Raw genomic sequence first — 25,775 nt, 5'->3', positions numbered from 1 at the left:
TTGTTGGGTCTGGTGTATCTCATAGATTCTCAATGGGGTTTAGGTCAGGTGAGTTTGCTGGCCAATCAAGTACAGTTATACTGTAGTTAGTAAACCAGGTATTAGTACTTTTGGCAGTGTTGATAGGTGCCAAGCCCTGCTGGAAAATGATATTTGCATATCCAAAAAGCTTGTCGGCAGAGGGAAGCATGAAGTGCTGTAAAATTTCCTGGTAGACGGCTGCGCTGACTTTGATCTTGAGAAAACACAGTGGACCTACAGCAGATGACATGGCTCCCCAAACCATCACTGATTCTGGAGACTTCACACTAGACCTCAGCAGCTTGGATTGTGGCCTCTCCACTCTTCCTCCAGACTCTGGGACCGCGATTTCCAAATGAAATGCAAAATTTACTTCCATCTGAAAACACCTTGGACACTGAGAACAGTCCAGGTCTTTTTCTCCTTGGCCCAGGTAAGACGCTTCTGGCGTTGTCTATTGGTCATGAGTGGCCTGACACAAGGAATGCGACACTTGTAGCCCATGTCCTGGATACATCTGTGTGTGGTGGCTCTTGAAGCACTGACTCCAGCAGCAGTACACTGCTTGTGAATCTCCCCCAAATGTTTGAATGGCTTCTTCTTAAAAATCCTATCATTGCTTTGGTTATCCCGGTTGCTTGTGCACCTTTTTCCTTCCAGTAAACTTGCCATTAGTATACTTGGATAAAGCACTCTGTGAACAGCCAGCTCCTGTAGCAATGACCTTTTGTGGCTCACCCTCCTTGTGGAGTGTGTCAGTGACTGCCTTCTGGACATCTGTCAAGTCAGCAGTCTTCCCCATGATTGTGTAGCCTACTGAACCAGACTAAGGGACCATTTTAAAACACTTAGGAAGCCTTTGCAGGTGTTTTGTGGTAATTATTCTAATTTTCTGAGATAATGACTTTTGGGTTTTCAATGGCTGTAAGCCTTAATTATCAGCATTAACAGAAATAAACATTTGTAATAGATCGCTCTGTATGTAATGACTCGATATAATATGTGTTTCCTTTTTGTATTGAATTACTGAAATAAGTTAACTTTTTGATGATATTCTAATTTATTGAGATGCACTTGTATCTATTTTTGCTCTTTTATGGTTGGTTTACAGCTAGTTATCAACAGGATCAGCCAAAGGGACCGGCTGAACATCTTGTGTGTTTAAAGCTTTTTCCTGCCAAACTTGCAAGCGCTTCACTGAGGCCGGCAGATATTGTGGGAGCACATTGCTCCCAATACCAGCCACCTCTCTCGAACCTACTGTGTCCCATATAGCTTTATTGGGAGTGCATACACTTCAGGGCTTGCTGCTGGCCTGAGCTGTCACTCAAGCAGGAGAGCTCGCCCATGCAGAAACCAGAAAATCGAGAGGCCGGGGAGCGGGTGCTCTGCTTGAGAAAATAAGAACCTGATCTTCTCATGATCGTGAACACAGAAACTGTGTCACAAATGACAAAGTCAAAAGTGTTGCTAATGGCTTCAAGTTTAAACTATAAAAGAAAAATCCAACCAATCAGAAATCACACCATGGACAATTAGTAGTCAAAATCTGTGTTTATGAATGGCGATTGCTAGTATATGGCAGCTTATGCCTCTCCTGCCATGATACTGAATGTAGTAGCTGCAATCTGCTGCCTTTCTCTACAAAATAAGGTCATGTATGATCAATGTTTTATGGTATAGATGCACTTAGTGGAAAATTGTATTTGTGTGTGTTTTTTTGGGCCTCTTTATGTAGGCACGGAGTATGAAAGCAGTGCTAAGCCTTGATCTTATTAATATTGTCCTGCACAGTAAGACAAACAGCTCAGCTGGTTTATCATTTATTTATTGCGATGGGCACTTTATTGTATTTGAAGAAAAATGCATAAAGTTAGCAGCTTCACTACAGCACTTACCAATGACCAGAAAGCAGTGCTTTGAATTTGGCATAAGATTTCCATTTAAGAGAATATAATTTAAGATACATTCCAGTTTCTTCAAATAACAGCAAACTGTCATTGAAAGAAAAACTAAATAGCAACTGAATGCAGTTTCTCATTTCGTACAGTAAGACAAAGAACAGCACAACTTTTGTGTATTTTGTCAATCTAATACTAACATGGAAAAAATATCTTGCATAGCTACGTCTACAGACGGTTAAGGCACTTAATCGATTAAGTTCAGGGTCGAAAAAGTGTTAAGAAGTACTTTTCCCCTACTAACTTTACCTTCAACTGCCTGAAGTTCCACAAAATAAAGCTAAATACTATCGCCTTTCATAGACTAGACTATCTTACATAAGTAAACGTAAAGCTCCGAGCAGCAGATGTACCCAGGAGCTAACCAGTAATACCAAAGGCCAAGATGTGTTCAGCCTTGTTTATGTCCAGTTGAATTCTTTCAGGCTCCAGCGCACAAACATTCTCCGAAACAGATGCAGCATACTTTGACTTGGCGTCTGTGACTAGCATCGGATTTGTGACATATAATCAAAAGCCTCAATATCAAAATGGGAAACAAAAAAAAATAAAAATTGCATGCTTCTTCAGACACAAAGTCCCATTCCACAGAATGGATGTGTCTGCAAGGTTCTGTGGGGTCAAACTGAATTTCACTGCTACAGATAGAACTGAGCAGTGCTGTGAAGATAAATATTGTGCACTGGATGTGTATCAGTTAGCCCTTTAATTCTCGGGCAGCCAGACTTGTGGATTTTCAGTTAAAACAACTCTGCCCATTAGTGTGAAAATCAAGAGATGCTGGGATGGGTGCAATCAGGCTGAATACCGTGAGTTGAGCTGTAAACTTTTTCAATAAGGTCCTATCTGGTAGACTCTAAATATCATTCAGTTAACTTTTCATTACACTTTTTAGAAACTTAACAAATGCACTATGGCTAATTGAGCATGACAGATCATCAGTTTATTGATGTACTGTAGTGGTGGTGATTATTATTTTTTTTTTTTTATCTAGAAATCTGGTATTTCATTGCACATTTGCTATAGACCTGTGTTTGTTGTATGAGTCGTTGATTTTGAAAGAAATGACATGAATCCAAATGAGAAGATTGAGGTCTTGGTTGGGCAGAGCTGGTCATTTAGTAAATGTGTCCCACTGGGTGAGTATTGTTTCAGCTTCAGTACATGTCCAGTGGATCCGGCTGATGGGTTAATACCAGGTTATTAGCCAAGCTGGTCTTCATATTGCTTGCGGAAACAGTCACCAGCTGGGAAGAAGTCCCAACATCTCTCTTGATACATCTTCCAAACGTAAGATTCCTGCAGTAAATAGAGAAAAGTTCATAATTCATTAACTGATATGTTCTATACTGCGCAACTAATGTCCTGAATTGTTCTGCTGCTGGAAGAAGTCATGTGCCCAAGTGTCTGCTCAAAAAGTACCGTAAACCACTAGTTTAATAGCATACGAGAGCAAATCCGGCGGTGATCTCCAAAAACCAGATATTGTAGATAAAACATGTAATCTTTATTAAGGCAACATTAGAAAAACAGCCATAGTAGCAGTGACATCCCAGAGGATCAACCAGAGACTAGTTTCGGCATACAAGCCTTGTAGTCCGAAACTAGTCTCTGGTTGATCCTCCGGGATGTCACTGCTACTATGGCTGGATTTTTGATTTTGCCTTAATAAAGACTACACGTTTTATCTATAATATCTGGTTTTTGGAGATCACCGCTGGATTTGCCCTCATATGCTATTTCATGTTTTTGGAGTGCTTCCTCCCTAAATCACGAGCGGGTCCCGCCAGATGAAGATTGCAATCCAGCAGCTGATATAAAAAACAGTGTGCGGTCCCCAACAATTTTGAGACCCCGCCAAGATAAAACAGACACCTGGGTGCTGGTATTCTCAGGCAGGGATAGCCCATAGCCATTGGGCACGCCCCAGCCTAAGTATAGCATCTTGCAGACGACCCAGAATTAGCACATTAATAAGATGCACCAATCCTGGCATTAATATAAAGGGTTAATGACAGTTTTGTGATTTGTCAAGAAATCACCACTGCCACAAATCCCAGGATTAGTAATGGGTAGAGGTTTATTTAAAAACAAAAACACCATCTTACTCTAATTTAGGAACCCACAAAACACCCCTTCAGGTCTAATGTAGTCCGCACCACAACATCCCACGTATATTCTGGCTCGGTATATCTTGACGTCACAGTGAGCGGTCACATTCAAAAAACAAGACCAATCACTGCAGCTGGCGGGACCCACTGACTGAGTCACAGTTGGGAAAGTGGTGATGTTAGTGTGTTCACCTGAGGTCACAGCTATCAGTTCCCATGATACCCCAGCTGTGACCTCAGGTGAACTCAATGCCAGATTAGGCTATGTGCATATGTCGAGTATTTGGTTGCAGAAATTTCTGCACGAAATCTGCATCTCCTAGTGGAAAAACACACTGAAAATGTGTAAAAAATGCATCACATTTTAGGAAAAATTTCTGCCAGGAGATCCAGATTTGGTGCAGAATTTTCTGAAACCAATTACTCAATGCATGCACATAGCCGAATCCGGGAATCCTCCATGGAGTTCAATGAATTCATCTGAGGTGAATTCACCTGAGGTCACAGCTAGGGTACCATGGGAACCGAATTTGTGATTTGAGGTGAACTCACTGACATCACCGCTCTCTCAGATGCGTATCCCACCGACCACAGTGATTGGAGAAAGAGGGTGGTTTTTTTTTAAAAAAACAAAACAAAAAACGAAACAAAGAATTTGCGCTGAGTTTTGTTTTTTTCTTTTTACTTACATGATTACTAATGGAGGGAGTTTTATAGACTCCCTAACAATTACTAATCCAGGGCTTGGTGCCAGCTGTGATTTTTGGATAAATCACAGCTATCATTAACCCCTATAATTACCCCAATTGCCACCGCTCCAGGGCAATCGGGATGAGCCAATATTTGGGCAGCTGCAGGCTGCTATTTTTAGGTTGGAGCAGGCCAAATAACCATTGGCCTCCACAGCGTAAGACTACCAGCCCCCCGCTATCTGTTTTATTGTTTCTGGGTATCAAAATTGGGGGGATCCCAAGCTAATTTTTTTAAATGTATTTTTTTAAATAAGTAAAAAAAAAAAGCCTAGTGGGGACCCTCGAATTTGGATACACAGCCAAGATAAAGCAGACAGCTGGAGGTGGTGTGCTTTATCTGTGCTGGGTTTAAAAATATTTAAACACTCCATTTCAAGGACCCAGACGCCTAGTGTGCGGCCATCCAATCAGAGACTCCTGCACAGAGAGTGGGGCACAGTCTGACTGCAAACAATCACAGATGCCGTCACAGAGGGTAGGCAGGAGAAGCAGTGAATATTCATGAGATTTAATGAGAGGACCTGGAAACAGTGTGACAGCCCTGTGGAAACTCAGTAAGTATAATTGTCCTGCTTTAATCCTGTTTGGCTTCCTTTTTCATTTTTTGTTATTAGTTTATCCGGGCGTCCAAACCTGAACAGTAACACTGACTTTCCAGAAAAGTTACTAATCAGGGTCTGTGCACGGACCCCGAACTTTACAGTTTGGGTTTCCCATTACTATTGGTGGACCTTACCTAAGTAAGAGATTTATGAAGTTTATATTGTACCTTGATTTTTAAAGACAAATCATCAGCATATTCCAGAGGGTCAACTTCATATTATCTGAATGTCCCCACACTAATTTGTTCTTTCTTGTGCTTATCCATGGGCCACATTCACACATCAGTATTTGCTATGTATTTGACATCAGTAAGCCAAAACCAGGAGTGGAACAATTAGAGAAAAAGTGTAATAAAAACATTAGCACCATATCTGCATTTTTGACACACTTGAGGTTTGTGGCTTACACATATTAATGAAAAATACTGAGCAAAATATTGTCATGTGAACATGGTCTTAAAGGGAAACGGTCAGCAGTTTTTTGCTATTTAACCTGAGTGGAACATAATATAAGGGCAGAGACCCCGATTCTAGGGATGTGTCACTTTAAAGGGGCTGCTTGTTTTAGTTATGTTGAGGATAAGAATTAAGTAACCAAAAATACTTCATTCAGCCATTTCATAGACTCAGGTATGTAGTTTAGTTGATGTAACCTAACACACATATTTCTTTTGTTTTTTTACTAACACTATATATATATATAATATATATATATAAAATTATATATATTCAGTGATTTTCCTATAATACAATACATTAGTATATGTAACTTTAAAGAGGGCTCCTACATCCTGGCCACCCCCCAAGATGATGAACACAAAGGAGAATTCTCAACGTATGGACTGACCAATCCAGCAGAGACTATGCAATTCCTATATGTCTTGAGTCCAGCCTGCGATATTTGATTGGACTATATTTTGTCTACACCCTTTACTCCCCTAGCACTATAAAGTTTTGTGACAATAAACGGGCAGAATTTCTGTCGTCTGTCATGGAGAAGGTTCATAACTGACTCGTAGTCCGTTATTTTATTCTTTCTCGTGTGCACACATGACATTATAATCTGAACATGGCAGTCAGACCTTAAAGACCCATTTTAGTCTCACCTCAACAGTTATAATAAAAAAAAAATGTGTTTGTGTTGTTTATCAACAGGAGAGTATCACTAGAGGATTAGTTAGCTTGTGCTATGTAGTCCTCCTACTCTCTGGAACCACGCCCCCACCCGATTGGCAGCTTTCAGCCTATACACAGTATACACAGAAAGCTGCCAATCAGTGGTGTGGGAGGGGCTATGCACAGCTCAGCATTCAGGGAACTGATATAACTGCAGTAGTGAAAAATTAACAAACGTACACCAAGCAGACTAGTAAGCGTCACATCACTGGAATCAGGTTATTTGATGATTTGTGCACCATTTTCCAAATTAAATAGAGTAAGACCATTTTGGGCTGCTCTGTGGAAAGGCTTTTTCACTATACATTGTGATGAGCTAATATTGTACTACTACTGGACCAGGCAGTACTACATTTACTTCCCTGATGAATCTTAAGTGTGCAAATGTGGCAGGAGACGGCATTTGGACATTCAGATACAAGGAGAGTTTGGCTTGCAATTAACCCTTCCTCTATTCTTATGAGGGATCTCTAATGAACAACCCAGGACATATCTCTACACTCTGGTGAGATTGTTCCTATATCTACACTCATTAATAGAATTTTGACTGATACATTTCTTTCTCGGTTTAAAATTTATCTGCTAAGATATATTACACAGTTGCTTATTTTCATTTGTAATATTGATTTATGAATTAAAAATTAAAATGACGGTTACACTTTGTTTGCACTTTCCCTCTTTTGCTCAAACATAAAAAACACACCATTGGTGCCCTGTGAGTTACGGGATGCTGCTAGGATATGTTATTACCACTAAATATGCATTTTGTCCTTGGCCAGGATTTAATATTTTTATATTTTATTATGTTTGAACCCCACTTTTTTAATATTAAACGATCTGATTAGTGAATCCCTGAGTGTATGATTGTGTCACCTTCGTCACTTCAGGTCTCCTTTTTTTGCAGTGCTCCTCTAGTCTTAAATACAAATCAATATGTTTACGTAGTAGGACTTCTATGTGCACGCTTTATAACATTGTTTGAAAATGCATCTTCTACTATTTAGAGTCACTTGTAACAATATTTTAGTCATTATAGCTGTATGTCTGGTTTGACAAGGGATTAATATATACAATTAAATTGAATGGAGACAAGTTCATCTAAACGAGTCACATAAAACACATACCTGGCCAGTGTGTTCTGTCTCATCCTTATTAATGATATACATGAGGAAGAACCTGTAAGAAGCACACAGACAATCATATGAATTAAGAAGATAAGATGCGGATTAATGAGCATTGCCTAATGAGCATTTGGTGTAGATAAGACATGTACGGATTTTTTCCATAGGTTAAGGCAAACCCAGTTTACTAAACGGATGAGCATTACTAAGAGATATGTGGATCTTATAATTGGGGTTAAAAAACAGAGACCATGGGTGAGATATGACATACCAAATTACCCAGAATTGTGACGTAAGTTAAGAGAAAAGACTGTCTTTTCATCACTTGCACCATATTTATTAGGTTTTAGACACTTTCTCTGCCTTTTCTGACAAAAGTGCATGGCCTACTGTGCAACACCATATGCCAAAATAGAGGTACAAATTTCTCTTGCAAGGCCAGTCACTTAGAGGTGGTGTAAACTTGCAGTAAAGGTTGAGCAAAATGATCAAACCGCAAGACCCACTAATAAAATAACACATTTTAAGACTGTCTTAGACAGCGCTCACATCAGCGGTATTTTGCCGCAAAGCCGGATCCGGCACAAATGCGTTTCAGTTCCATTCATTTCCAATGGAAGCGCAGCAAGATGTGGTCACATGCGGTTGTGCCGCGATTCCATTGGAAATGAATGGAACTGAAACGCATTTGTGCCGGATCCGGCTTTGCGGCAAAATATCGATGATGTGAGCGCTGCCTTATTCAAGTTTGCACTGTTTAGTAATTAGACAGTATTAATAAATAGGCCTCAGTTTTCTCCAAATTAAACTTAATTTATTGGATAGTTAGGAAAGAGTAGAATATCTGTAAGATGCCTTCAGCTAGTGTTAATGCTCCAGCAAGCTGACTCTTAGGATCAGGGAGATCTTAAACAATCACTCCCTTAGGTGAGAAGACAGGCAGTAGAGGAATAGTTGCTGGAAACACAATTGAGGGATTTTTTTTATCTTGATATCCAAACTGATATGTTTGGCACCAGATGACAGGAGTGGCGACAGCTCATGCCCCTCAGAGAGGCTTTTGGTCCAGTAGCACTTTATGGATGTATCTAGCCTAAGCAAAAAAAATAAAAAAAGCAGCAGAATCTTTGAGACATTTGTAGATATCCAGTAGGAATTAACATCTGACACCTGTGGCCACACAGCTTCTCTTTGAAAAGGTCAGAGGGGGTGAAAGCTTCCAGTTTTGTCTTAGTCTGTAAATGAAATGCTTGGAGGAGATTTACATTCCTTTCCATCTGCGATCTGCACCTGATTGATCTCAGCCTCCTCCTCTCTCCCTTCATTAGTTTACAGTGTGTATTGGGATATTTTACTATGGTAAAGCTAGACTTGTCGTTGGTGTGAAGTACAGCATTGTGACTCGAGTAGCCAGAGGTAAACCTTTGGATTTATTAAAGTGTTCCTGCAGGGGTGTACATTTGGATTATTTCTTTGAAGCTCCAAAATTTCTATTTGGACTCCATGTCCAACCAGACAAAATATTTGGTAGAGTAGCGGGGGTCACAGCAAATGAACAGTTACAGAAGGGCATATCTCCCAACTTTTAAAGACAGGGAGAGGGACAGTAATTTTGCCTCCTACTTTTCTCTCAATACAATACCCCTTTGATGGCTCCTAATGAGTATGATGCCATCAAAAATTGCTTCAAGAAACAGTATACTGCCCCGTGAATCCCCCCACTCGCACAGTATGATGCCCCAACAGTCCACCTCCACACACACATACGTCTGCACATTAAGAGGTCTCCCCCTAGTATGATGTCCCCACTGTGACCCCCTCTAAAGTATTATGCGCCACCATGCACAGGATGATGGCCCCCACTGCACCCTCACAAAAGTATAAAAGCTCTTAGGGTACGCTCACACGAGCATGAAAAACGGACGAGTGCAATGCAAGAAAATCTTGCATTGCACTCTGACCAATGTTAGTCAATGAGGGAGAGCAGTTAGCTTTTCTCGCATCCAGCATCAACATGCTGCGATTTTCTGCTACAGACGTATCCCTCGCACCCATTCAAGTGAATGGGTGCGAGATATACATTGGCATGGACTCGGATGTTATCCCAGTGCAGTGCGATATACACACAGGTTGACAATGGAGGAGATGGGGGGATTAACCCCTCCCTCTCCTCCGCAGCGCCCGCCTTCAACTTCACAGCTATAAACCTGATCGTAGAATCGGGTCACAGTCGCATGACACTCAGCTCACGCTCGCAGCAGAGCCTGAGCCGGGGGTCATTAGCGTATGGCATTCGATGCTCTCGCATCCGATGGCATACACTAGTGTGAGTGCAGCTTTACAGTCACTCACTCATAGTATGATGGCTTGCATTGCCCCCATAAACACCATGAAGGCTTCCCCAGTGCATCAGACAGTAGTACAAAATGTATAATACACAATAGACGCAGAGACATGGATCCCTGCTCTTTTCCATAGCAACAGCGCACCAGTCATCAGTGTGGATGATGGGTTCAGGAAGCAGGGGATGAAGCTTATTTCTCTGATCGGATATATTACAATGTTTCTTATATTTGGCTACACTATTGATTTATTGAAAGTTTGTTGAAATGTCAGTGGACCAGTTAAAGCCTGTGTTGTTGTATTTTAGTGCCCTTTGCCATGTTTGCACTAAGGTGATCCGGCTGAATTTTTAAAAAAAAAATAAAAACAGAAGGAAAAATCATTAGATTTGTTTGTTTTTTTTTAATTGATTTTTAGAGCTGAATTTGTCATTCCGCATCAATCATTTAAGTAAAACTGAAGTATAAACATCAGAATTATCATGTATCAAGTTTTAGAAAAAAAACAAAATATGAACTAACTGACGATGATTGAATCTTTAGAAGTTCAAAGTTGTCTGTTTCTCCAATTTAAAAAAACAAAACAAAATTAGATTCAAAGCAATTGCAAGTACTGCTCATCTTTTTACTAACCAGAAAAGGTTTGGAACACTCTGAGGCCTCCTAGAGCAATATTAAACTTTTTTTTTTTTTTTTTAAGCTCCTTAATTTAAATACAGCCTTAAAAATGTCAGTGACCTCAACATACCCAGCTAGGAATAAGTGGATGGTAACTAGTTAATAGCTAGTTTACCAAAAAGCTACATTTATAGACTTTTTTCGTTTTTATACATATAAAAATGATTACAAAAGGATCCCTTTTGGGAGGAAAGATGCTTGCCTCATTGATATATAAACAGGGCCGCCATCAGGGCATTACAATTCTTACTGGTGCATGAGGCTAGGTGAAGCGCGGTGCCTGGCCCGGGGTAATTACATAATTTTAGTAATCCTCGAGCTGGGCCCCAGTCATAGCTGCAGCAGAGGAGCTCGGCCATGTTCCTTTGGCCACTTTAGTGGAGTGGACATTAACAAATAGCTAATTTGCATGCTATGTGCTTTTAGGAGCATCGCGTGCAAAGAAGCCATGTGGAGCCAGGGGCAGTAGGGCACAGAGGAACGCTTCATCACGTGGCCAAATATGCAGCAACGTGATAAAGTCATCGTTGCGACCTCATCACACTGCTGCGAGTAATGCAGAACTACGGAGGTGACCAGGGCGTGGCAGCTGGCGGGGAAAGGTAAGCCCTACATGGAGGATCTAATAACATTCTTTTTCTCTTGTAAATCATGTTTTTATTCTTTGTTTAACCTTTATTTTTGTCAGCCTTATTTGTTGTGTATCCATAAAAGCAAAGTTTACATATAAATAGCTGGATGTGCACATTTTTGACTATGCAGCTTTTTTCCTCTCATGTTATATATTATTTTTTGCATAGTTTACCCCTCCCTTCATTTATATTTATTAACCTGTGCCCACTACTACTTTCTTAAAGTGTTGCGAGGAGCAGTGTGTGTGGGAAATATTGTACCGAGGGACAGTGTCTGTGGGGTATGTTATACTGAGGGGCAGTGTGTGTGGGAGGATATTATACATAGGGGCAGTGTGTGTGGGAGAGACATTATACAGAGGGGCAGTGTGTGTGCACCCAGAAGTCCATAGACTTAAGGTACATGCCAAAGAAAAGACTCAGTACATGGATGAATGAATCTGGCTACTGAAGTACATCACGTTGGTGCAGTGGCAGATAAAACAGTTGGTCCATCATGTAAAATATGTTGTGATAACCACTGCTATGTTTTCTGGCACTTATGGGGCAGCATTGGTACGAAGAGTGGTCTCCTGGTTAGCTGTGTGGTCATCAGGTGTCCAGTGACACAACTTATCATAGTAATATGCCAATTTGGATACCCTTTTGGAAGCTAAAAAACATTAGCCCATTTTGCCTTTATATAAAGGGTCTAAAGCTTGGCTTTCAAAAAGTCATCCCTTTGCTTGATGGTAATGATACGCATGTCATCCCACAAACATTTCAAGCTTGCCAGCATTGACACTGTTGGTTCACTCTCTGCACCCAGCTTCAACTTTGGTCATAGGTAACATCATCATTGTATTTGTAATTTTTAATCTGCCAGCCTTGTCCCCTGGCAATGTTAAATTGATAACTAAGTATCTCATGTTTATTACATAAATAAAAATAGTGGAATTCATGCTTTTATTAATTGCAGTGGGCTGATGCACAGTGTATGTACATATGATTGTATGCGGGCCACAGAGTGTTTCTGAACCTGCATATTAATTTAATACTAAAGAGGTGGGGCCCTTTTATTTTTTGGTCCCCTACCTTTGCCAGGATAACTCAATGTCCCACTCCACATCTAACTAGTGCTGCTCCTCCTCCACATCATGCTGCATGTAGCATTGGGCTTTGAGCATCCCCCACAGACACAGAACAGTTGTTGTTGTTCTCTATTGCCTGTTGCATCCTGATGAGTGTTTTTGCCAAGATAAATGAGGAGTATGAAATTCATGATGCCGCCATTGTTACCCACTTCAGTAGGCGACACGCATCCCTCATCAGCTGCCAATGGTAGATCTCAAAGTGAGCTATGCTCCAGTTTGGCTGCTGCATGAAACCTTCAATGTATGCAAGCGTTGAACTTGATCGATTGAAATGAGCAGACACTTTTCTAGCTATAGCCACTACTTTACTCAAGCAGGTATATTCCTTTAAGAAAATGTGCACAATTAAATTCATGACGTGTGCTATGCAGGCAGCATGAGATACTTTGCCGAAACGTAAGGCAAGTACATTGTTCTGGGCATTGTCACTTATGACAATGTCCAGCTGTAGTTGATGAGGAGCCATCCAGTGTGAGATCTGCTCCTTGAAGTACAACAGCAATTTGTCCGCTTTGTCATGCTCTGAAGCTATAAAACTACTTGGCGGCGCTTTACCATACATAGTGGTGACAGACTGAAAATATAGATTCAATTAAATTCAGAGGCAACTGGCGTGCATCACAGATCAATCAGTTCAGTCACATAGGTGAGCGTAGGAGCATCAGAATCTATCTTCTGACAGTATGTATGATTATTCCCAGACTACCATCCCTATTTTCTATGTTGCTCTGCAGTCGTGCACCACACTCTGTATATAGTAATTCTCCACTGTTTTTGGTGTCTCTCTCCTCATCTCTAATGATGTGCTTCCTGACCTCCTCTCCATAGCTTCTAAAAATCCTATGATGGCTGCTGCTTTCCCTGCCTCATATTTTATAGTGGCTATGATAGTCGCTCTTGACTGGCTGTGCTACACCATCTCTACTAACTACGTTACTAATATTTTCTAGAAATGTTCTGTTTTCATATACAAACAATGTTATACTTACAGATAGTTAGCTAGGTTGTGTTCTTGTAAAGTATGTGTTTCAAAGCCATGCGGCGTCGTATCAAAGTAATCATTTCCAATTCCACAGATGAAACATTTTGTCTGGGTAAATAAGAACAGTACAAGATGAGAGATCAGGATATCACGCATATGACATATTGTATTTGTCTCACGTCATATGTTCCACTCAGTTTCATCATACCTCCATATCTTCTCTGACTTGTTCCTGTTGATCTCTCAGTTCCCCAAAAGCATCAATGATCAAACCTGATGCAGAAAAGACAAGGAGTGTGATATTTTATATCTGTGAGATTACTGTTGGTGGTAGTTGTGGTGTTAGGTTTTACTGTAGTAATGTTTCCCTACCATGTAACATACTATGTGCTGCCGGTAGTATTAAAAAAAAGTCAAAGCCTTATTGTATGCTAGTGATAGAAAGGATGCCTGTTAATCTTCTTGCTATATGACAGCTGAGGTGCATTGTGTCCTAGAACAATGAACTTACCTTGAATAATGGCAAGAAGAATGACAATGACAAAGAAGAAGAAGGTGATGTCAAATACAATCCGATACATCTCATAAGGGTCACCGGCAGGGTCCTCAATCTCATCTCCAATGCCACCTCCAGCTCTCACCCCAACGTACATGTGGAACAGATAACACTGTTGGAGAGCCACATTCTAATTAGTCTGGTTTCCATCATCATTCACCCTAAAGCACCCAACTGGGAAGAATTACATCGCAACTTCTAAAAGGTAAAGTCATGCAAGTAATTTGCCCTAAATGCATCTTAATTGCATTCTTAATCATTAATGCACTGACCCATAGTAATGAACTGAGAGCTCAAACTGTCGCTCTTTATATAAACACTAGTTCAGAGTCTATGTTCATTACAGTCTGTGCTTCTACACTGTAACCTGGGGCTTTAGACATTCATACATTGTCGTCTAGCCATAGGTATTACATGTAATGAAGTATGGGGTTCTTCAAGTGACCCATATTTTTATCGGAAGAAGCTAAAAATTCCACTTTGATAAACCCATCTATTCAACTTATCACTAACAACTGGTGTCTTCCCCTCATGCTTCAAACATGGCTCCATCACACCCATCCTCAAAAAGCCCTCCCTTGACTTATCTTCTGTGTCTAGGTATCATCCCATATCACTTCTCCCATATGCCTCAAAACTATTGGAACAGCATGGCGATCTTGAACTGTCCTTCCACCTCTCCTCCTGCTCCCTCTTTCACCGGTTACAATCTGGCTTTCAACCACATCATTCCACTAAAACTGCCCTAACTAAAGTCACCAATGACCTACTAACTGTCAAAGCCAAGCGACACTACTCTGTACTCCTCCACCTACATCTGTCTTCTGCCTTCGACAATGTGGACCATTTCCTCTTGCTACAGATTCTCTCATCTCTTAGTATCACAGACTTAGCCCTATCATGGATCACTTCATATCTAACAGACAGTGACTCCCTTTCTCACACCAACTCTTAATCTCCCCCTATCTGTTGGTGTACCCCAAGATTCAGTGCTGTCCTGCATCTACACCTTCGGCCTGGGACAGCTCATAGAGTCCCCTGGCTTTCAGTATCATCTTTATGCTGATGATATGCAGATTTACTTCTCTGCCCGGATATCAGCTCCTTACTAAAAAAAAAATCCCACGATGTCTGTCTGCTATCTGATCCTTCTTTTCTGCTCGATTTCTAAAACTGAACATGGAAAAAACACAATTAATCATCTTTCCTCCACCTCACTCTACCACTCCACCTGACCTAGCCATCAAAGTCAATGGCTGCTCACTCTCCCCAGTTAATAGTGCTCACTGCCTGGAGGTAACCCTTGACTATGCTGTCTCCTTCAAGCCACATATCCAAGCCCTTTCCACCGCATGCCGACTCCAACTCAAAAAAAAAATTCCCCGATCTGTAAATTCCTTGAACAAAAATCTGCAAAAACACTAGTGCATGCCCTTATTATCTTCCACCTGGACTACTGTAACCTCCTCCTCTGTGGCATCACTTCTAAAGGCTGCTTTACATGCAGCACCATCTCTAGCGATCGCACCCGCCCCCGTCGTTTGTGCATCACGGGTAAATCGCTGCCCGTGGCGAACAATATCACTAGTATGCTTCACACCAACTCACCTTCCTTACGACGTCGCTGTGGCCACCGAACAAACTCTTTTTTAAGGGGGCGGTTCGTTTGGCGTCACAGCGACGTCACACTGCGGGCCACCAATAGAAGCGGAGGGGCGGAGAGCAGCCGCATGAACGTCACTCCCACCTCGTTGCTGGAGGATGCAGGAACGCTGTTGTTCGTCGTTCCCGGGGTGTCACATGTAGCGATGTGTGCTGCCTCAGGAACGACGAACAACCTGCGTCCTAAACGAGCAACGATATTTTGAGAATGACGTGTCAACAATCAACGATTTTGTGAGTATTTTGGATCGTTAGCGGTCGCTGGTAAGTGTCACATGCAACGACGTCGCTAACTAGGTCGGATGTGCGTCACGAATTTCGTGACCCCCAACGATATCTTGTTATGTCGCTGCACGTAACGGGGCCTTGAGGGTATGTGCGCACGTTGCTTTTTACCTGCTTTTTTGCTGCTTTTTCTTCTGCGCTGTTTAATGCCAAAATGGATGTGTTCTTCTATTCAAGCAAAGTCTATGGGAATTTGGGTTTCTTGTTCACACTATGTTGTTCAAAATGCTGCCTTTTTGTGGCAGAACTTTGGTCAAAAACTCAGCTTTGCAGTGCAAAACCCAAATGGCAAAAACAATTGACATGTTGCTTCTTTGAAAAGCTGTGTTTTTGACCAAAGTTCTGCCACAAAAAGGCAGCATTTTGAACAACATAGTGTGAACAAGAAACCCAAATTCCCATAGACTTTGCTTGAATAGAAGAACACATCCATTTTGGCATTAAACAGCGCAGAAGAAAAAGCAGCAAAAAAGCAGGTAAAAAGCAGGTAAAAAGCAACGTGCGCACATACCCTTAGACTCTTACTTCCCTCCAATCTATCTAAATTCTGCTGCCCGAGTAATCCATTTGTCCCCTTGCTATTCCCCGGCCTCTCCTCTCCTAAAATGCAGCATTTTACAGTCCCTGGAACGTGAATGAGACTTCTGGGATCTCATGCACACGTTGCTTAATACAGATTTGAAGCATGTCAGCATTTTTGCAGCATTTTCAAACAATTCTAATGAATGAGGGGAAAAAAAGCCTAAAAAGGAACTATTTTTGCAAAATCCTTGATGTAAATACTTAATGTGTATTTTTTTTTAGACAATTTCGATGCAAATACTTAATTTGAAGAGAGCTCTGTATAAACAAATGCCAACACACCTTAACAAAGTTAATGAGAACCTGTCAGCATGAGTTTTCAATGTAAAGTAAGGACATGGCTATAATGGCGCTGTAATACTGATTAAATCAATGCCCTCGGTGAAGAAATTTGCTTTTTTGTTCTCAGTCTGAAGTTTTCTTCTAATCAGATTTAGGTGCCTAGGGGCGGGACTGTGCACCAGCTCTTCTCCTGCACAAGCGCCTCATTCACGTCCATGAGTCGCACATACACAGATTGATTTCCTGGCTAATCTGCAAAAAAATGGTACAGTAGGTGGCACATAGGCAGTCATGTATAAAACGTGATTGTGCCAAGATGTCAATCTGCATGCACTGCCCACAGTGTCTCTTTATTGTAAACTAGCCGGGAAAATAATCTGCGTAGGCACCTGCCCATGGCAATGACAATGCCAGATTTCAAGTAGGCGGTAGGTCATTAAAAATATCAATTAGTTGTCATTTAAACACCAGAGGCAGGCATAAGACCCAGGACCAGAGGAGAAGACCCAGTCTAGCCCCTGTGCACCTAAATATTATTAGAAGAAAACTTCAAATGCTAAATAAAGAACAAAAAAGTGAATGTCTTCAGAAAAAGAGGTGAGAAATCAATCTGAATACCATGACCATATCCTTATTTTACATTTCAAAATCGTGCTGATAGGTTCTCTTTAAACAATGATGTAAAGAACAATGGCCCAAAATTCCTCCAAATCTACGTGAGGGACTGACAGTCAAACAGAAAACCATTACTTCGCTATTACTGTCAAAGGTGGTTCTAAAAGCTATTGATTCATAGGGTGTACTTAATTCTTCCACTCTTAATATTGCTAACTAAATAATGACAGGGTAATTTGTCACATGTTATTGATTATTCAAGGTTTAATGTACCAATACACCTAATTTTAAGACCTTCTAAGAACCAAATTTTTTTCTGATTAGTGATGAGCGAGCACTACCATGCTCGGGTACTCTGAACTAATGATGAGCGGGCACTACCATGCTCAGGTGCTCAGTACTCGTAATTAGTGATGCGTGAGCACTACCATGCTCGGCTGTTCGGTACTTGTAACTAGTGACGAGTGAGCACTACCATGCTCGGGTGCTCTGTACTCGGAACTAGTGATGAGCGGGCACTACCATGCTCGGGTGCTCGGTACTCGGAACTAGTGATGAGCGGGCACTACCATGCTCGGGTACTTGGAACTAATGATGAGCGACCATTACCATGGTCAGGTGCTCGGTACTCGTAACTAGTGATGAGTGAGCACTACAATGGTCGGGTGCTCAGTACTCGTAACTAGTGATGAGCGGGCACTACCATGCTCGGGTGCTCGATACTCGAAACTTATGATGAGTGAGCACTACCATTCTAGGGTGCTCGGTATTCATAACTAGTGATAAGCGAACACTACCATACTCAGTATGCGTAACTAGTGATGAGCGGGCACTACCATGTTCAGGTGCTCGGTACTTGTAATTAGTAATGAGTAAACACTGCCATGCTCAGGTGCTCGGTACTCGTAACTAGTGATGAGTGAGCACTACCATGCTCGGGTACTCTTAACGAGCAGTCGGACACTCGGACAAGTATCGAGCACCCAATCATGGTAGTGCTTGCTCATAATTAGTCCTGATACGTAAAATCATTGAATTCAAAGGGTTCTACTTGGACTAGCTCATAACTTTAGGTATTGACTTAAATATCATTTATAAACAACCACTAAGTATATTGATTTTATAAATAGTGTATTAGTGTTCTTTGAGTTATACCGAGTGAACCCCTATCATCCACATGCCTGCATTAGCCACCTGCACATACCGTCATCATATCATCGCACTTCATATCTGGATCATCTTCATCTTCACTCTTGTTGTAAAACTTTCTGAAAAAGTTGAAGGCCACGACCGTGTATAGATAGACAACAACAGCCAGGAGACCAACCGTTAACACCAACTGAGGGGAAAAGAAAAGTTGTTTTTTGTTTAAGGGGAGTGTGTCAGCAGGTTTTTAGAATTTAATCTTAAGACAGCATGCTGTAGGGGATAAAACACAGATTTCAGCTCTGTCTCTTATCAAGCTGTGTTATGTTGTTTACTTGCAATGATTGTTTCAGCACCAGGACCTTATCATTGCTCTGACTACATAGCCTCGTGCCTGGTAGTCTGGCACACCCCCTGCCATGATAAGCAACTCACTGTCTATAAACGTTGTACATAGAGAGCCTCGTGTGGGCAGGGGCAGGTCTCCGCTCTGCTGCATGGCTAAATCTAGACACTCTGTGTCAGTACCGCTCCACCCAGTAAACTAAGTGATATATCATTGGATCCAGGGTCTGTTTGCCTACATCATGCTGCTTATCAGATGAGGTAGCAAAAACCTGCTGACAGATTCCTTTTAATGATTTGATCAGACAATTACTTGCTATTTTGAAGATGTGTTACTAAAGGTCGTCTTATGATCAGGAGCTTTTTCTATTATGACTTACATGTCACACAATGTTTGGGGCACTAGTTCATCAGAATTTGCAAGACAAAAATCAGGTAAAACCTATAATTCACAGATTTACACTAGTTCAGTTTCGGTGCTAAGGATTTTCACTTACAAATGCTGATGGGATGCTGACCAAGAAAGAATGATGTGTGAATAAGGTATTAGTCGTAGCTGACAGCAAGGTCTACAACCTACTCTAAAAGACTGCAGGAATATGCTGGATGTAGTACTATTACACTGAGGTTCCTCCAAAGCATAACTGCTGATTTTGGGGGCCCCTAGTAGTGGGACCTGTATAAACAGCTGGAATCTGACCTACAAGCTAAGACTTAATTCACACCTCAGTATTTGGTCAGTATTTTCCATTTGTTTGGATGCCAAAACCAGGAATGGAACTTACAGTGGAAAAGCTATAGAGATTGCCACCTGTTCTGTGTGTTTGAGACGCTCCTGGTTCTGGCAGGATGAAATATTGAAAACAAAAAACTGATGTGTGAATAAAGCCTAAATGAGTTCTGTAATTCTTTGTTACACCCTGTTATGTATAAGTGAGACCACTGATAACGGAGGACGATATCACGTTGAACGGCCTTGTGCTGTGATAAATTTGAAGCCTCTTGTGTTCCTAAATGGTTCTTTATTGTTCCAAAATGGTTCTTTACTGTTCCAACCTGGCCCGCTGCTGAACTGGCACCGTTCTCTGATATCATCTGATAGGCTTACATCACAACTAATGATGAGCGAGTTTCGAAATACTCAGACAGTACTCGTTACGAGTATAGCGAATCCAATACTCGCGTAATCATTCCGAATAGCATGTGCAATGCAAGTCAAGGGGGAGTAGCGAATAGTACGGCATTCGGGTTACTCATTACATTGCAAGTTTTTCCCCATTGACTTGCATTGCACGTACTATTTGGAATGCATATGCGAGTATTAGATAGTACTTGTTACGAGTATCACGAATCCGAAGATTTTGAAACTTACTCATCATTAATTGCAACTTTTGTTTAAAGGGTGTATGCCAGGGGATTCATGGTCCCTGAACCACGGGCAGCATAAATCAGTTACATTCTCCCTCATTGCAGACATCTGAGTTAGGCTGGAGACACACTTGCATGTGACTTGAGCGAGGATTGCATCACATCGGTCAGTGGCTCTCTGGACAGGAGTTTGTCAGCTTCATGTATTTTTATGCCGCCAACACGCTCTTGTGAGGAGAGTCACCAGCCAGTCCGGCCAATGTGATGTTATCCTCGTGCAAGTCACACGCAAATGTGATACTATATAGTATACTATAGAACACTGCGGTGTTTCAATGAAAACCACATTTGAAAACTAACCATGAATGGGGAGAACAGGCTTTTAGGTGGGTTCCTACTTGCTTGGTGTCACCTGGCTCCGCTATATTGACGATACTCTTTCTTTGCAAGAATAGGAAGAGACCTGTCAATCTAGTGGAGAGGGTGGTGAAAACAATGATAAATGGATGTCTGCAATGGGGGACCTTGCCCCTGATTTCTGGTTTGGTCTCATCAATCACCTGACAGATTTCTTGTTATATGTATGCTTGGAGCTTCAACTGCGTTTCTGTTAAACGGAGACTGTTGTGAATGTCAGTTATGCTTTTGCTGCTGTGAGGCTCCCTCTTGTGGCCAGGAATGGTTTGGACAGAGACCAGGTGTGTTGAGCAATGGGCGTTTTCATTGCTAACTCTCTGCCTATTTAAATCCTGGTCTGATAGCAGGCTATGCCGGATGTCAGTTGTTCTTTGTACACCAGCCTGCTTCATCCTGCTCCAGACCACATCTACCCCAGATAAGTGCTTTGCTCTTTGTTTGTTGTTTGGTTCTTTTACTCTTATCTGAGTTTGTCATTTTCTGTGGTTGTTTTCAGTTTATTTGCATGCAGGGATCTTCCCTCTCAGTTGCTTAGCTGGGAAGCTCCCTGCAGCTATGTTTGGAGTATTGCTCCTATAAGTCCATGTGTTTGTTGCTTCTTGAATGTGTAATGGTTCCTGCTTTCTGTTCATTGGTATGACAAGAGCGCCTAGTATAGGACAGAGTTCAGATCTAGCGATCTGAGGGCTTTTTGTACTATCAGGTTTTTGGATTTTTGCAGGGTTTTTCTCTGGCCACCATCAGTCCCTTTCCTATCCTGTCCTATTTAGTCAGTAGGGCCTCACCTTTTGCTAATCCTATCATCTATCTGTGTATTGTGTTTTTCTATATCACCGCAGTCTTTGAATGTGGGGGGCTTGCTATTCTTTTTCTATTTTCTGAGGCAGAGAGTTATTCATCTTTCCTTCCTTTAAGATAGCTAGTTCTCCGGCTGGGTTCGCGGTGCATAGGATGTTAGTTCACTCCTCGGCTACTTCTAGTGTTGATGGTTAGTAAGGGGGCCAGATTAGTTGCCAATGCTCTTGTCACCTTTTACCAATGATTTATGGTGGTCTTCCATGGTTCCGGATCATAACAGGAGACAGTGAAATCCCATGTTTCTATTATACTTTTCCTCTGATTGCTCTACTCCTGGTTTTGGTTTACAAATTCTGAGATAAAAAGCTCACCAAATACTGAATGTGTGCACGTGGCCTTAGAAATGCAAGCTTTAAGTAATTCAACATAAACCCTGCATTAAACCCTTTGGGAAGCTGAGATAATGGCTGCATCAGATTCTTGGTATTTCAGAGTCGGCGGTCCATATGAAATTGTAGGATCACAAAAGCACATTCTGAGCTGCCCGGTGAGGACCATGCCTTATCTGCATCCCTCAGTTTAGATTTATACTGCTATGTAACATATAAAGATTACTTATCGATAATACATGGTTATATTGGCTTTCTATTACGTTAAAAAGCAGTTTCATAAATTCACTCATACGACTGGTTATCATTGGAAAATACGGGATAAAAAAAACAGGACCACCTGACACTCAAAATCCAGCTCCGCTCTTATAAATTGTATTGGTGACTGCATTTTGGGGTAAAAATTGCAAGTTAAAGAAAGCGAACACAAGGAATTGATGTTAAGGTATTTGGCTAGATTATACTGAAAGATTAATCAAAGGTAAGTTCCATTGAAATAAAATGGATCTAAAGAACGGCCACTTTAAGCCGCTGTCAGTAATAAGCAGGGTTCCTCTATCCAGCAGGTAAGAATTAATAGTGCATGCTGTGAGTGTTTAAAGCAGCAGCTTGGTTTCAATAATTCATGAGCGACTACAACAAACATCAGTGACTAGAAGCGGCCAGAAGAGAGTAGGGAGAGAGGGGCTTATGGTATCCGGGAGGGAGGGCAGGTGGAAATCAGGGCGCTAAATGTTCTCCGCTAACGTTACAAGCCTGTGGCATCGATCTGACTGCTCTACAGATTCTGGAGTCATTTCTCCATTGGAAAAGCAGAGCTCTCGGCAGGACCATCGTACAAGTAACTGCATAAGTGCAATAATTACTGACTGATCTGGTGCCATTACCACAAATGCTTTACAAACAGCTGACAGGTTTTACAACTATCCATTTCCAACTGGCCAGCATAGCCCTAGCACTGTGGAAAGGCTTGGTGTGCTCATGCCAGCGTCTGAGCTGTGAAATGAGCAGCACTTAATTCAGCTGTCTGCGGCCGCGCAGCGCGCTCAGGCATGAGTAATGTGAGTGTATTAGCGGATTCAGTGAGTCACACACCATGCATGCCGCTGCTGGAAACCAGGCCACGCTGCAGGCCAGGCTTTCATCTTTTCTTAAACGCGCACTCTATTTTAGAAACACCGCAATCATCTCGTAATCTGTTTAATAATAATACATGAATCGCTCATCGCCGGTTTATTAAAAGTCAAAGACCGCACAGACACCGGGCAGGCTTACTTGTTTTCCATTGTGAGTGACTGATGACAGAATCGTCCTCAGTGTCTTGAAGCCCATTGCAATGTCCAAGAGATGAGCAGCAAAGAAAAAGTTGTTATAATGCCCAAGAATCGACATGGTTGTATACCAGGCGAGATAAAGGAAGGACTGAAGAACAAAGAACAAGGCTCAGGTTACATTATATTATATATCCTATACGCATCTCTCCCCATAGAGTACAATGATGATATGATACATACATTGTCAGTAAATACCACTCCAAGCTTCCAGATGTGATACTTCATATCAATGGAGCTCAACCTGAAGATAAAAACCATTAAATATTGCTTTAGATATAAGATGTTTAATTATGTTTTACAATTATATGTAATAATGTTATCTGATAGATTTTAAAAAAAAGGTAGGTTATGGCTGCAAAAAAGCGCTGCACTTGAGTACTTTTTAGTACTATTGTAGCAACCTTTGCATTCTTTATTTTCCAGGAAATTGTAAATTGATACATACGGTATATAGTTTTACTATATATTTTCTACTTTTAATTTTACTTGCTTATATAGTGAAAATCCACACCACCTTAGAAATATTATCATCACTGTCCCCATTGGGGCTCACAAGCTAAATTCCCCATCAGTATTTCTTTGGAGTGTGGGATGAAACCGGAGGAAACCCATGCAAACACTGGGAGAACATACAAACTCCTTACAGATGTTGACCTTGGTGGGATTTGGACTCAGGACCCCAGCGCTGCAAAGCAATAGTGTTAACCATTGAGCAGCCTTTTTTTTTTTATTATTTGGGCACAATGTAGACTTAATTTATACGTGACATGTGGTGTCAAAGAAATGTTTGAATTTTGTACAATTTTCACCGTCTTCATCCTAAGACCTTGTGCACAGAATTATGTCACACTACATTTTTTATTCTGTATGATGCCTTAGCAAAGAGCGCTATTCTTCCCTAGAAGCATTGATTGTATTTGCCAGGAACAGAACTCATGGAAATGACTATGAAAATTATTTTATTACTATATTGCAGGGCACCCATAGAAGCGTACACGGTTGTCATTGTTCCACACTATCTGAAATACTTTTTGTCAGTATGATTTCCTAGAAATCTAAAGACAAAATAAAATTGTGATTTCAGAACAGAAGGACTAAGGCCGGCGTCACACGATATGATATATCGGGCAATAGGTCGTCGGGGTTACGGATTCCGTGACGCACATCCAGCATCGTTAGACATATCGTAGCGTGTGACCGCTACGAACGACTGTGAACGAGCAAAAATACTCACCTTATCGTTGCTCGTTGACACGTCGTTCATTTTCAAAATGTCGGTCCTCCTTCTGTGCTCCGGTTGTTCATCGTTCTCGAGGCATCACACATCGCTACGTGTGACACCCCGGGAACGACGAACACAGCTTACCTGCGTCCCGCCGGCAATGCGGAAGGAAGGAGGTGGGCAGGATGTTACATTCCGCTCATCTCCGCCCCTCCGCTTCTATTGGCCGGCCGCTGTGTGACGTCGCTGTGACGCCGAACGTCCCTCCCCCTTCAGGAAGAGGATGTTCGCCACCCACAGCGACGTCGTCCGGGAGGTAAGTACGTGTGACGGGGGGTGAACGACTTTGTGCGCCACGGGCAACTAATTGCCCGTGACGCACAAACGACGGGGGCGGGTACGATCGCTCGTGTGATCGCACGATAGATCGTACCGTGTGACGCCGGCCTTAGATATTCTAGTTACAAATAAGCTGAGCAGCAGCACTCAATGTCAGGCAGCAGCTGTGAAAGCAAACAATATTTTAGGGTGTATAAAAAGAGAGATTAGATCCCAGGATCCCAATGTATTGTAATCCTCTATAAATCACTTGTAAAGCCATATCTGGAATATGGGATCCAGTTGTGGGTTCCATGTTTTAAAAAGGATATTAAAAAGTTAGTCATTTCACATGCAGCAACTGGATTTTGTTTTTTGTCTTTTTTTAAACTTTGTATTATAATGTAAATGTAACAATAAGGAAACAAATGAAACAGATGTGAACGAGGTTCAAAAGGTGCATTTGTCATTTTAACATTGTAGTAAAGGAAACCAAACCTCCTCAGAAAGATATAAGAAATTAAATAAATATACATTCTGGAAACATGTAGGCCACCCCCTCTGTAGGAGGATATCAAAATAACCCGGGTGTGTCAAGGAGGGCTCACGGTTACCACAATTGTGGCAATTCCAGACAAAACACTTTGAAAGTAAGAAGCATCTATGATCACAGACATACCCATCTATACAAGCACTAACCCCCACTCATTCATTCACTTTGCCGCTTTGGGCAACTAGATTATGGCATGGGATGGAAGGCATCTCCTATAATGAGAGCTTAGAAAAGTTGGGTTTGATTAACTTGTACATGAGATCACGTCTGAGGTGTCTTTTTTACATGTGTGGTCAATATAAAAGACTGGCAGATGATTTTTTTCCTTCCAAGGACCAGGGGACATTAATTACCGTACGTGTAGAGGAAAGGGGATTCCAGCAGCTAAATGG

The 25,775-nt window shown here is 41.5% G+C and overlaps 1 protein-coding gene across 9 annotated transcripts in view; it reads right to left on the bottom strand.

Moving 5' to 3' along the window:
* Positions 1–1,833: 1,833 nt before the first annotated feature.
* Positions 1,834–25,775, bottom strand: part of LOC142258359 (ryanodine receptor 3) — an 847,167-nt gene continuing 823,225 nt past the window's right edge. For all 9 annotated transcript variants that reach the window (XM_075330934.1, XM_075330936.1, XM_075330935.1 and 6 more), the window contains 8 exons: positions 23,471–23,531; positions 23,232–23,378; positions 18,698–18,832; positions 14,023–14,179; positions 13,720–13,784; positions 13,519–13,619; positions 7,748–7,799; positions 1,834–3,281 (listed from right to left, as the gene is read on the bottom strand). In XM_075330934.1, the coding sequence (XP_075187049.1) occupies positions 3,186–3,281; positions 7,748–7,799; positions 13,519–13,619; positions 13,720–13,784; positions 14,023–14,179; positions 18,698–18,832; positions 23,232–23,378; positions 23,471–23,531 (814 nt within the window). In that variant the 3' untranslated portion in view covers positions 1,834–3,185. The remainder of the gene's footprint in view (positions 3,282–7,747; positions 7,800–13,518; positions 13,620–13,719; positions 13,785–14,022; positions 14,180–18,697; positions 18,833–23,231; positions 23,379–23,470; positions 23,532–25,775) is intronic.

This window comes from Anomaloglossus baeobatrachus, chromosome 12 (genome assembly GCF_048569485.1).
Source record: "Anomaloglossus baeobatrachus isolate aAnoBae1 chromosome 12, aAnoBae1.hap1, whole genome shotgun sequence".
Classification (NCBI taxonomy): Eukaryota; Metazoa; Chordata; class Amphibia; order Anura; family Aromobatidae; genus Anomaloglossus; species Anomaloglossus baeobatrachus.
Note: the sequence above shows the minus strand (reverse complement) of the source record. Positions and strands in the feature narration are given on the sequence as shown.